At 31.7% G+C, this 12,039-nt stretch overlaps 1 protein-coding gene across 6 annotated transcripts in view; it reads left to right on the forward strand.

Annotated features, from left to right (window-relative positions):
- Nucleotides 1-11,485, forward strand: part of LOC124953795 — a 30,033-nt gene extending 18,548 nt beyond the window's left edge. For 4 of the 6 annotated variants that reach the window (XM_047505700.1, XM_047505699.1, XM_047505695.1 and 1 more), the window contains 21 exons: nucleotides 1,024-1,165; nucleotides 1,735-1,914; nucleotides 2,393-2,773; nucleotides 3,296-3,487; nucleotides 3,573-3,634; nucleotides 3,722-3,910; nucleotides 4,029-4,200; nucleotides 4,287-4,394; nucleotides 4,515-4,585; nucleotides 4,675-4,801; nucleotides 4,967-5,219; nucleotides 5,926-6,041; nucleotides 6,152-6,290; nucleotides 6,458-6,592; nucleotides 7,489-7,636; nucleotides 7,769-7,896; nucleotides 8,026-8,160; nucleotides 8,252-8,406; nucleotides 8,561-8,930; nucleotides 9,173-10,656; nucleotides 10,724-11,485. In XM_047505700.1, coding sequence (XP_047361656.1) covers nucleotides 1,024-1,165; nucleotides 1,735-1,914; nucleotides 2,393-2,773; nucleotides 3,296-3,487; nucleotides 3,573-3,634; nucleotides 3,722-3,910; nucleotides 4,029-4,200; nucleotides 4,287-4,394; nucleotides 4,515-4,585; nucleotides 4,675-4,801; nucleotides 4,967-5,219; nucleotides 5,926-6,041; nucleotides 6,152-6,290; nucleotides 6,458-6,592; nucleotides 7,489-7,636; nucleotides 7,769-7,896; nucleotides 8,026-8,160; nucleotides 8,252-8,406; nucleotides 8,561-8,930; nucleotides 9,173-10,656; nucleotides 10,724-10,984 — 4,948 coding nt within the window. In that variant the 3' untranslated portion in view covers nucleotides 10,985-11,485. The remainder of the gene's footprint in view (nucleotides 1-1,023; nucleotides 1,166-1,734; nucleotides 1,915-2,392; nucleotides 2,774-3,295; nucleotides 3,488-3,572; nucleotides 3,635-3,721; nucleotides 3,911-4,028; nucleotides 4,201-4,286; nucleotides 4,395-4,514; nucleotides 4,586-4,674; nucleotides 4,802-4,966; nucleotides 5,220-5,925; nucleotides 6,042-6,151; nucleotides 6,291-6,457; nucleotides 6,593-7,488; nucleotides 7,637-7,768; nucleotides 7,897-8,025; nucleotides 8,161-8,251; nucleotides 8,407-8,560; nucleotides 8,931-9,172; nucleotides 10,657-10,723) is intronic. The other 2 variants (XM_047505697.1, XM_047505698.1) reach the window with 2 other exon arrangements.
- The last annotated feature ends 554 nt before the right edge of the window (nucleotides 11,486-12,039 follow it).

Below are 12,039 nucleotides of genomic sequence, written 5' to 3' on the forward strand. Positions count from 1 at the left end.
TATAGTTTATTGGATAACTACATTGATTGAAATTTATCGCCAATGACGTTCCTCGAAGTTCGAATATTTCCGTTCTATTGTGTTTACCTTTCATTTAACGAGACGACTAGTTTAAAATTTAAAACAAGTTCCTAATCTATTTCTAATCTTACTTTACTTTTTTTTTTTCTTCTTCTTCTTCTTTTCACCTCGTAAAAGACGTATCGTGAAATTGTAGTTATTGTTAAGAACCATCATAGCGTGAATCACGAACTTTCCTGCGTTTTCACTTTTCCCCACGTTACGCGCGAAAACTCTCATCGCAATTCGATTCAATTCTTTTCTATTCGTTTCGTTTCGTTTCGTTTCGATAAAAACTTTTTCTCAAGGCCCCTTATATTCAAAGAGATTTAAAAGAGTATATGTATATATAGTTACTCGATGTTAGATAGATGGTGTATCGTGACGGGGTAAGAGACGTGGTAAAGTTTAAACGTCATGACAAACACGTAACCGACACTCCCACTACGTAAAGGAAGAAACGAATAACGGGCCGAATGCTTTTCGAACGGAAGCGCCATTGTTTCGACTCGCGCGTCTCTCATTAGACACCTTACACACGGCGAATAATATTGTATAGTAAAGAAAATCAATCGAGATTTCTTTCCTTCGTTTTGTTCCTTTATATTTCTTTCTTTTTTTCTTTCTTTCTTTCTTTCTTTTTTCTTTTTTTTTTTTTTTTTTTATTCTCATTCCTTTATTATCTTCATTCTCGAAAGACAAAAAGGGAAGGTAGGGAAGGATCTACGAATCTTTTTTTTTTCTCGAGCGTGGGAGAGGACGAACAAAAAGATAAAAGAAAAAAGGAAAAAAAGGAAAAAGAAAAGTGACAGTGACTTCTCTTCGTCGTAGGAAATTTCGAATTTCTAAAGAAAGCCACACGAGTTCCAAAGCACACGTCCCTTTAGTCGGAAATAGCGCGAGCGACGAAATGTAAAGGCTTAAAATGTTCACGGATCAGGAAGATGACGATTGTTCTTATAGGAAAAGCCACGCTCCGGATCTCAGAGTGCAATTGGATGTTTTCGACGATCAACGCGAGAGCGACGAAGTATTATCGAACAACGGACCACCGGAAATCGATTTGTCCTCCCACGTTGATGTATTTTATGCTATTCTTGGACAGGTTAGTGATATTTATTATCAATTATTTTCGTTTCGTTTGTAAATTTATATACTTGGATGGTATCTTTCGAATTTAATGAATTTTTTCTCTCTTTTCCTTTTCCTTAAAGCAATAAAAATTGAATATTTTCTTTTAGCGATATGGGAAGATATGAAAAGTAAAAAAAAAAAAAAAAAAAAAAAAAGATAAGACTGCATTTTATTATATTATTAAAATATTTAATTTATTATTATTATATATTTAATAATTTATATATAACAAATATTTGTATATGTATTAATAATAATATATTAATGTACTCGACAAGTTTCAATAAAAATATAATAGAATCAATGTTAAAAGTATCACGGTATATAATGAATTGTAATGTGAAAAAATTCTTGAATGATAAACTGAATGAATCAATTAAATATCAATTAAAATGATTGATATTATTAATAATTAAATTAAATCATATTTTATTAGTTAATTAAAGCGATTAATTAAATATTAATAAATAGAAAGAATATTTATTAATAATGAAATAAAGTACAAAGAAAAGTTTTGATAAAACGCAGAACACTTTTCAGATCGCAGACACCCCACAGGAAATACCATTCTTAAGCATCCTCCAGCATCTGTTGCGACTGGATCCGAAAGATGCTGCGAGTGATCTAGCGTGGGACACAGCAGAGACATTGGTCCATCGTGCAACGTTATTGGAAAGTCGAGAGGACGCTACAAAATTACTGAGATCGCCTAGTCTTCAAGTCAGTATAAATCTTTAAAATTGTTAAAATCTTTATTAGGACGCGTTTCACGAGACGTTCGTTTTTTTCTTTTCTTTTTTTTTTTTTTTTTTTTTTTTTTTTTTTTTTTTTTCTTTTACTTTCAATTTTTCGATTTCTATCCATGCCGCATATCTGTTCTTTTCGAACTTTCGCCGATTGCACAATTGGACTTTGTCGTCGCTAAAGTAACGCGTGATTTTGTTACGTCAGAAAAGATGGGCCAGAAATTTCGCGATGATGTCCATCGAGAATTGTCAATACCGTTTCGTAAGTTCATAATTATTGCAATTTTATGATTCAGGCTCACGAGCGACCGATTAAAACGATTTGATTAAAGTCGGAACGACAGAATAATTATCGAACAAATTAAATTTAAATTGACGTAGCGATTGACGAGACGTTTTATTAATTATGCAAGATGTAGAATATCTTTAAACATACTAATACTATTCTACAGACGAATAATCTATGCTGTCATTGCCGAGGAAACGATCAGACGTGCGGTACGTCTCGAAAAGCGTCACTTCCGGTGAGCAATACGACTGCACCAACGTTGACATCAGCAACGAATACGTCAGTAACAACTCCGCCTAATCCACCCCCTAGCAGTGGTCTTGTATTGCCACCACCTCCTCCCCCACCACTCTTTATTATTCCGACTAACTCGAATGCTCCAATGGATCCACCTTTGCCACCGCCGTTGCACGTGCCACAGGTTACTCGTGCTCCTACTCCTGAAGTACCCAACAATCATGCGAGATTACTTCCTCAACAGGAGACACCAACTCCTAAGACTAAAATGAAAACCATCAATTGGAACAAGATTCCTAATCATAAGGTAAATATATTTTCTTCCATATCTCTGAATATCTCGTTAAAAAGTAGATTATATTTTTTTTTTTTATTTTTTTTTTTTGTTTATTTCTTTATCTATTTATTTTTTTTTCCTAAAATTCTCTCATCCAGAAGAAAGAAGGTATTCGAATATCAGTGTTTATCACCATTGAGGAATATTTCATTAATATTGAAATTCTTATCATTAGGAAATATTTCGATTGGTAAATAATTAATTCAAAGGAAATTTTAATATTTTATAAAACAACAACAATGATAACAAGTAACAATAGTATAACAATAATATTATAATATTGAATTGCATCAATAATAAGATTGGAATTTTCAATAGAAAATATTAAGGTTCTTTGTTTGAATATTAAATATTAAAAATTCCGATGTTATTTTCGAGATTATTGACTAATTCAATATTTGAATATTGAAATTTTTCACCGTAGAAATAAATTTGAATATTTGAAATTCTCGCTAGATCAAATACAACGTATAATTATTTATTGATCGACAGGTGATTGGCAAGCGAAATATATGGTCGTTAGTTGCTAACGAACATCAAAATCTTCCAAATGCTGATTTAGATTGGGCTGAAATGGAAGGTTTATTCTGTCAACAAGTACCACCGATGATGCCACCGGTAACTTGTTCTTCGACGTACGGAACAGGCATGGACGCTGAGAAACGTCGACGAGAACCAACCGAGGTAAAATGATTTCTAGAGGATCAGTCGATTAATATCTCCGATCTTGTTTATTTATTTATTGTTTATTTTTTTTTTTTCTTTTTAGATTGCCCTGCTCGATGGAAAAAGAAGTCTGAACGTCAATATATTTCTTAAACAATTTCGAAGGTAAATAATAATTTCAATGGATAAAATCTTATTAATAACACAATCTTACTTACATATATCTCTATACGTTGTTTCTTTTTCTTTAAGTTCGAACGAAGATATAATTCAACTGATAAAAGATGGCGGACATGATGATATCGGCGCGGAAAAGTTACGCGGTCTGTTAAAGATACTACCGGAGGTTGATGAATTGGAAATGTTGAAAAATTTCGATGGTGACAAATCGAAGCTTGGAAACGCTGAAAAATTTTTTCTTCAACTTATTCAAGTACCTAAGTAAGATCTCGAGATAAAATCATTATAAGATTATATATTTACGTGTTATTCGCGGAAATTAATTAATTTCTTTTGTATATTATTAAATGCAAATATATGTTATTTTTATTTTGATTAGTTACAAGCTACGAATCGAGTGTATGCTTTTAAAGGAAGAATTTGCTGCTAATATGAGTTATCTCGAACCAAGTATAAATTCAATGATTCTTGCTGGTGAGGATCTTATGACTAACAAACCGCTTCATGAGGTTCTTTATATGGTCTTAGTCGCTGGAAACTTTTTAAATTCGGTAAATTTTAATAATTACTTATTAATCATTGTAATTTTATATCATAATTTTATTTACAGAGATTGATGATGTTTATTTATATACAGGGTGGCTATGCAGGAAATGCAGCTGGAGTTAAATTGTCTTCTTTACAGAAATTAACCGAAATTCGTGCGAACAAACCGGGAATGAATTTAATACATTACGTAGCTTTGGTAAGATAATAAAAAAAAAAAAAAAATTAATAATCGTTAATAATTTTGTTTACTTATCTTTTTTCACTGTTTCTTTCTTTTCTTTCTTTCCCTTTTTTTTTTCTTTTTTTTTCAAATCAGCAAGCTGAGAGAAAACGAAAGGATTTGCTAAATTTTGCTAAGGACATGAGTGCTTTGGAAGGAGCGACAAAGTAAATATTGTTAAACGATAAAAAAAATATATTATAAGAATGTCTTATTACTATAATTCATATTGTTTTTTTCTTTTTTTAATTTTAAGAACGACGATCGAACAATTAAACAACGAGTTCAATACATTAGACACCAAAATAAAGAAAATCAAGAATCAAATTCAATTACCATCGACTGAAATAGATATTCAAGAACAGATGGCACAATTTCTACAGGTAAATTTACATTAATATATATATATGTTATGTATACATATATATATATATATATATATATATATATATACATATTATGTATATATATACATTATATAAATATTATGGTATTCATTAATCCAAAAAATAATTAGATATGTTAATCTCGAGTCATCAAATTTGCAGATGGCTGAACAAGAAATGGCACAATTGAAAAGAGACATAGAAGAGTTGGAAAACGTTCGACGAACATTGGCAGAATTTTTCTGCGAGGACATTAATGCCTTCAAAATAGAGGAATGTTTTAGGGTATTCCATCAGTTTTGTCAAAAATTTAATCAGGCTGTCGCGGAAAACGAAAGGCGAAGGATTCAAGAGGAACAGGTATTAGCGAGGCGAAAGCAACGTGAAGAACAATTAATGGCTAGGAAAAGATTACGTAAGTTATTTATCAGAAATTCGATTGTATTATTTATAATTGGATTGATTAAAAGAGATAACTATTGTTGAAATTTACATTACTTTCAGTATTCATATAAATAACACTGTAGTCAATAGTTTTTATTAAAAAGTTTGATATTACTTATCGGCTAATACAAAAAAAAAATATACTATTATCATAGTATAATATTATTCTGTTATATAAAATATGAAAAAAGAATTTTCAAAGTATAGAATTTTTATACTACTACTTTTAATAGAAAATATTGAGGAAGGCAATTAAATAGAAAATTCTGATATTATCAATCGTATATTATTTCTATACTATAATTTATATTATATTATATTATATATTATTCTTATACTATATTATATCAATATCGGAATTTTCAATTATTTTTTGTTATTATTATGATATAATATATTGTAATGTCATAATAAATCAATAAAAAAATATTATAAATTTAGTAGAAAATTTCGACGATAGTTATCGGCCAATTCCTGATACTATACTATTACTATCGTAATACTATAAATAACATATATTAATAAGTAATATCAGAAAATTTATTAAAAAAAAAAAAAAGATAAAAAAAATAAAATAATATTGAAATATTGAAAACAGAAAGTTCTGAAATGTTATTTAACGTTATACAATCCGCAATATTAGATACTTGTACTTTTTCATTTTAAAACATTTTCAGTGAGTAATCAAACAGAAACACCTAACTCTGAATCTGAATGTAATCTGATGGATTATGGTCTTCTTGATCTCCATACTGGCTTACCTCAAAGAAGTTACAGTCGTAGCGAAGCAAAGGTAGATTATTATTGTTATCAAAATTAATATTAATGAACATCAGAATATTAGATAGAACTTTTTTTTCTTTGTTCTTTTGTACTTTATTTCTTTCTTGACATTTATTTCAGATCAAAAGATTACAAAACGGTGTTGTTACCTCGGACGACGATGTTTCTATTACCGGCTCACCAAATATACGACGAAGATTAGGCTCGTGTTCTGGAGGTCCTGAACAACAGTCCACCAAAGAAGATACTTATTCGCCAGGTTTATTAATTATTGTTTATAAAAATGATTAGTGTTTTTTTCTTTTTCTTTTCTTTTTTTTTCTTTCCTTTTTTCTTTTCTTTTCTTTTTCTTTCCTTTTTTCTTTTTTCTTTCTCTTTCTTTTCTTTTCTTTTCTTTACATTAAAGTTGGAATTTTAATGTTTCAGACATAACACCTAACGGTACCCTTCGTCGAAGAAGGAGTCGAATACCGTGCGAAGACGATGATGGTAATTTAATGGATTTTCTCCGAACTTCGGGTCAGGAGAATACACGAGAAAGAAAATCATGGGGCAGCTTAGGTATGACACGTAAATGTAAAATTATTATTTCATTTAATCATCATACATACGTATCTATGTCTTCTTGTTTTTTCTTTTTTCTTTTTTTTTTTTTTTTTTCAATTAAAAAATTTTCAATTTTATTTTCTTTCATTTTTTTTTCTTTTTTTTTTTTTTTATTTATCTTATCGTAATTTGTATGTAAATTTACTTGTTATTTGAATTTTTGTGTCATTCTATGAATTTTATCGATAACGTTAATTCACATAATTATTATAATGATAATCTATAATTCTAATTTTACACTAATTCCTTCCGCATGATTTCGATTTAACACGAATCAAAAGGAATATTTTCTTTTTCTTTTTACACGATCTGTTTTGATTTAATGTTTTGACGTTCCGATCGAAATTGTAAGGAAAAGAAATTTTTTTTCGCATTATTCATCCTCACATTGTTTTGGATTCTAATTAAAACTATTCTTACGCAAACTTATACGTTTATTATTAGAAAATAACAATGAATAAAATCTTTGTTTTGTTTAAACTCATATTATTTTACCTACTTTTCGTGTTTACGAATTAGTAAAATAATTTTCTTTTCCAATGATAATTTACCTTATATAATAAATTTTTATATAACATGTGCAATCTATATGAAATGAAAAGTACAAGAACGTAAAAACGATCAGATTTTAATGCGACTATTGATATGATCTATTGGTATAATTATTTTTTAGATTCAAAAAGATTCTTATGTTTTTCACAGATATATAGATATTCTTTTACTCGATTTTTTTTTTTTTTTTTTAACACATTACATCATGTAAATACAAAAGTGTATTTATTCGAATATTGTCGTTATTATCAATTTTATTAATGAAACAAGTCGCTTTATCAATCGAAATTTTTATATAGATCGATCGTGGGCACGAAGAGCTCGCGGTCAAGCACGAAGGGGCGATTTATTGAATGCCGATTTTTCGGCTGATCGAGAAAGACCAAGTTCGCCATCACCTTTAGCCGAGAGCAAGCCATTTTTGCAAGAAGAGGAAGCAAAGCCAGGGTAGGATGATCGTTCTTTTGCTTCATAAATTTTTCTTTTTATTTTTTTTTCTCTCTCTCTTTAACGCATTTCCTTCAAAGGATTATTGCGCGATATGAAAGATAAAAATGATGATATATTTATATAATACAGGAAAGCATGGAGGCAAAAAATTGAGGCTTGGCTGTCAGAAAACGAGAAGGAAGATCGTGCGGGAGAAGAACTTCAAAGAAAGGCCAGACAATTGCGTCAAGCAAACCGTAGGTCCTTCGAAGACTCAGGTAAGTTAACGTTAAAAATAAAATTCGATTCAATTCAATCTCGGTAAACACTGTAATCGATCGATCTTATTTATATATATATATATATATATATATATATATATATATATATATATGCAATATGTACAGAAAGTGAAGGCAAGAACTCCATCAGAAATACCCTGGTTGAAGACGATTCTATGCACGAAGGTTATTCCGAAGTTTACGACTGGCGGCCATCCGTTGAGAAAACGGATGTAATGCGTACGATGGAAGCCATCGAAGGTAAATCATTTTTTCTTTTTGTTATCATTATAATCATTCCGATTGGAATACAAGTTCCACGAGATATTCCAGTATTTCCACTTCTTTTCAGAAGCCCAACCGAACCCATCGCAGAAAGATAAATCACCTTGGCGAAAGTCGAGTTTGAACGTACCAAATAGCATGGAAGAGACTGACCCACGTTACTCTCGTAGGCTAAGATCCAGACTCAGTACTGAAAATATCCTTGCTCCTAGTCCATTACAAGTATGTAAGAAAAATTATATGTTACACGATTACCTTATTTTATCCTTTATAAAGAATACCTTGAAATATATTCTATGTGTTATGTAATAAAATTTTGTGATTATATATATATATAAATTCGAAGCTAAACTATTTATGATAACGCATTATATAGGCGATCAGAGAAGAGGACAGAAAGAAGAACAAGATCAGCGAGACGGTGAATGCGAACACTCAGGACGAACTAACCATTTATCTTCGACAACCTTATACAGGCTCGCAAACTCCAACCACAAGAAGATTCTCGAAGCTTGTTAAGAAAAATTCTGATGATGAGAACGGCAACATCAGTGACAAGATTGAAATTGATTCGGATAATATTGAGACACCACCGGCAACCAGACGACTTATCAGTCCACCGAAGGAGGTTAAACCGGTCGAGAAAGAACCATGTAAACGAGAAAGATGTAGTAGTTCTCTTCAAAGTCGAGAATCGAAGACTGTTTCGTTGAAACCTGTTAGTGTTAATGCTGATCTTGGTACCGGTAGGTTAACTCGTTTCGATAATCTCTCTTTTGACACTGATTTATTTATTCTTTGCATCATTAACTAACCGTAATTTGATATAACTTATCGTCTCTGTGAACTGTTTTTAATATTCATTAACTTTATCCTATGACTGTACTGAATATAAATTCAGCTTTTGCAAAATAACGATCACTTTCTAATGAGATTTGATGGTGGATAGTATTAATTATTTAACACAAATATATTATTTTTCTTTAAGGAAATTTCGATAGATACTCGGCCACAAGAAGAACAAGAAGATATAAAAAAATGTCCGATCCTACGGAAAAAGATACGAAAAAAGAAGATACAGTGAGTCAGCAGATCTTCGAAGAGAAATCAACGGAACGACCAAGTACATTGTCGTTGACTGAAGATGGACAGGAAGAAGATGCTATGCTCCGAGTCTGGCAGGAGAAATTGAAACATTCAGAAACAACAACGACTGAGAAGATTGATGCTGCATTGGCTGAGATTGCTCGATCAGGGGAAGATCTACAACATTTGTCACGTTCGAACGTTCAGAGAAACTCTCGACTTCCTGTTAGTCAACCACCTCCTGTTGTAGCTGTTACCAATACAGTTTTGAGTCCAGTGATGCAGGAATCAAGACCAAGGGAACCAGTGACAATCTTAGCCGAAAGAGCCGTAAGTAGTCGTGAACGTCACAGAAGTATGATAGATCCAAGTCAGGTAAAGGAAGCTATTCGAGTAACCAGCAGTCCACCTAGTCAGATCAATCAAAGTCCTATAAGGAATCTAAATTGTGAACAAACCGTATCAGATCGTAAGATCGTAGAAGATCACATAATTACGATCGATCAAACGGATATGAACGAGCTCTCTTCAAACGTAGATACCGATCGAAAAACTGTATCCAATGAGGTGATCCAAACGATGGAAGATCCTCCTAAACAGAGCTCCATGTTTAGAAATAGGTTTATTCCTGACATAAATGTCACAAATGCATCACCGTTATCTTTGGGGACGACTGTAAAGGGTAGAGATCAGGAACTGAACGACGAAGGATTCGAGGAGACCCAAAGTCTAGTTTCGGAATCTTTGAGTCAGGAAACGTCATCAGGGAATTATGAAACTGACGCTCACGACTCTACACGATATTCCCCAGCTGAATTACGTTATACCGGGACGATCGTAACTCAATGTCGACCTAACGACGAAGAAGAAGAAGAAGTGGATGTACGACATATCATTAAGGAACCAGCCAAAAATGTCTTTGCAAAGACTACTGTCCCAGTTAGAGGGACGAACAACGAAAAGAGTTTTCTACCAAAACGTACGGCTAATATGAAACGTGAAAATAATAGGAAAGTTGAATCATTGAAAAGAAATCCTACTGTAATGGCGTCGAATATTAGAAATGAGGTCGAACGTTCTGGTTCTCGTAGCAGTCTTCGTAGCTCTAGAAGTTCATTGAACAGTGCTACCTCTGTTAATACTGTAAGAAATTTGGCGCCCTCTCATGCTCATCTTCGTAGCTACACGTCCGCAATTCGTGCGTTGACTAATGACCTCAGGAAAAGTAGTCCTTCAAATACACCCCTACCGCCAACCGTAAAAAAAGAGAACGATAAAAGACGAACCAATCCACGAATAGCCGTAACTAGGATTCCTGCCAGTAGGAGCAGTAGCAGTGGTAGCAGCGTTGGTCCTGTAGCAAGGAATGTTAGAAAGACGAATAATGTAAGTAAAAAAAATCTAATTAGTTATCTTATGTAAGTATTATATATGAGATAATTATGATTTATAGGCGATAATTGATACGATCTCAAAGCAGGTGAACAAACCTCGAACGATCGCTTCTCGTAGCAGTAGCAGTGGCAGTAGCATCGGACAACAATCAACGATATCCTGTCAACCTGGTGGTGAAAAGGTTGCACCCACCAAGAGCCGATTATTACAACCTCGTGCCGGCACGAAGAATCATAGTTTTATGAGACCTACGGCTTCCAGTGCAAGTAAAGGTTCTATACCGAATCTTCCGAAAAGTATCAAAAGCTTGATCAAATGAATGTTATTTTTTAATGAGAATTAATCTTTACGTTAAGTTTTTTCTAAAGGACCAGAAATTCGTGAACATTATTGTATATCACGATACGTAATGATTCGAGTTATCGTCGTACGATAAAAAAGAAAAAATATTAAAAGAAAAAGAGAGAGAGAGAGAGAGAAATATATATACGATTTCTTATCTTAGCGAACTAATGTTAATTTTATAACGACGAAGGAGGATCATCGAAATGTTTTTGTATACGAGAAAATAATCAAATATATTTACAGTTTAACTCGTTGTAAAATCATTATTACCAAGGAAACTGTTAAGGAACATTTCGAGTATTTCTATCGAAAGCTCCGTGGGCGCTTATATTCGCATAAGATTAGGAGCTTTCCTTTCAGTCACCCAGATATATAATCTAGAATTTATAATAAACTGTAACATATGTTTCGACTAACGTACTGTGCGATACAATATCATTTGTATTGTTAACATAAATAAACGATTTGTAAAAGATGCTCGTTATTAGATTATAACATGACGGATACATTATCGAGAAAGAAAGAGAGAGAGAAAGAGAGAGAGAGAGAGAGAGAGATCGCCGATAACAATATTATGGTATACTACATCCTTCAGTATCTGAAATAAATGCTTACACATTGTCCATCGTAGAAATGACGATGTTGAACGGCTAAAATAAATATTTATATTTTGTTTCCCTTTTTTTTTTCTTTTTTTTTTTTTTGTTTGTTTGTTTGTTTGTTATTTGGATTACGAGAGAAGAACACATATGTAGTTGCAACGTTTGCACATAAACAAGCTTATAAAATATGATACATAAGATGGACACATCATAGGTTACTTATATATATATATATATATATATATATATATATATATATATAATATATACACATATATATTTATATATATGTATATATATTGCACTTGACACTCTCAACATGTTTATTCTTACGATAAACGAGTAACATTATATCTATACATACTTTAATATATATATTATATATATATATATATATATATATATATATAACACACACACATACAGA

This window comes from Vespa velutina, chromosome 13, assembly GCF_912470025.1.
Source record: "Vespa velutina chromosome 13, iVesVel2.1, whole genome shotgun sequence".
Classification (NCBI taxonomy): Eukaryota; Metazoa; Arthropoda; class Insecta; order Hymenoptera; family Vespidae; genus Vespa; species Vespa velutina.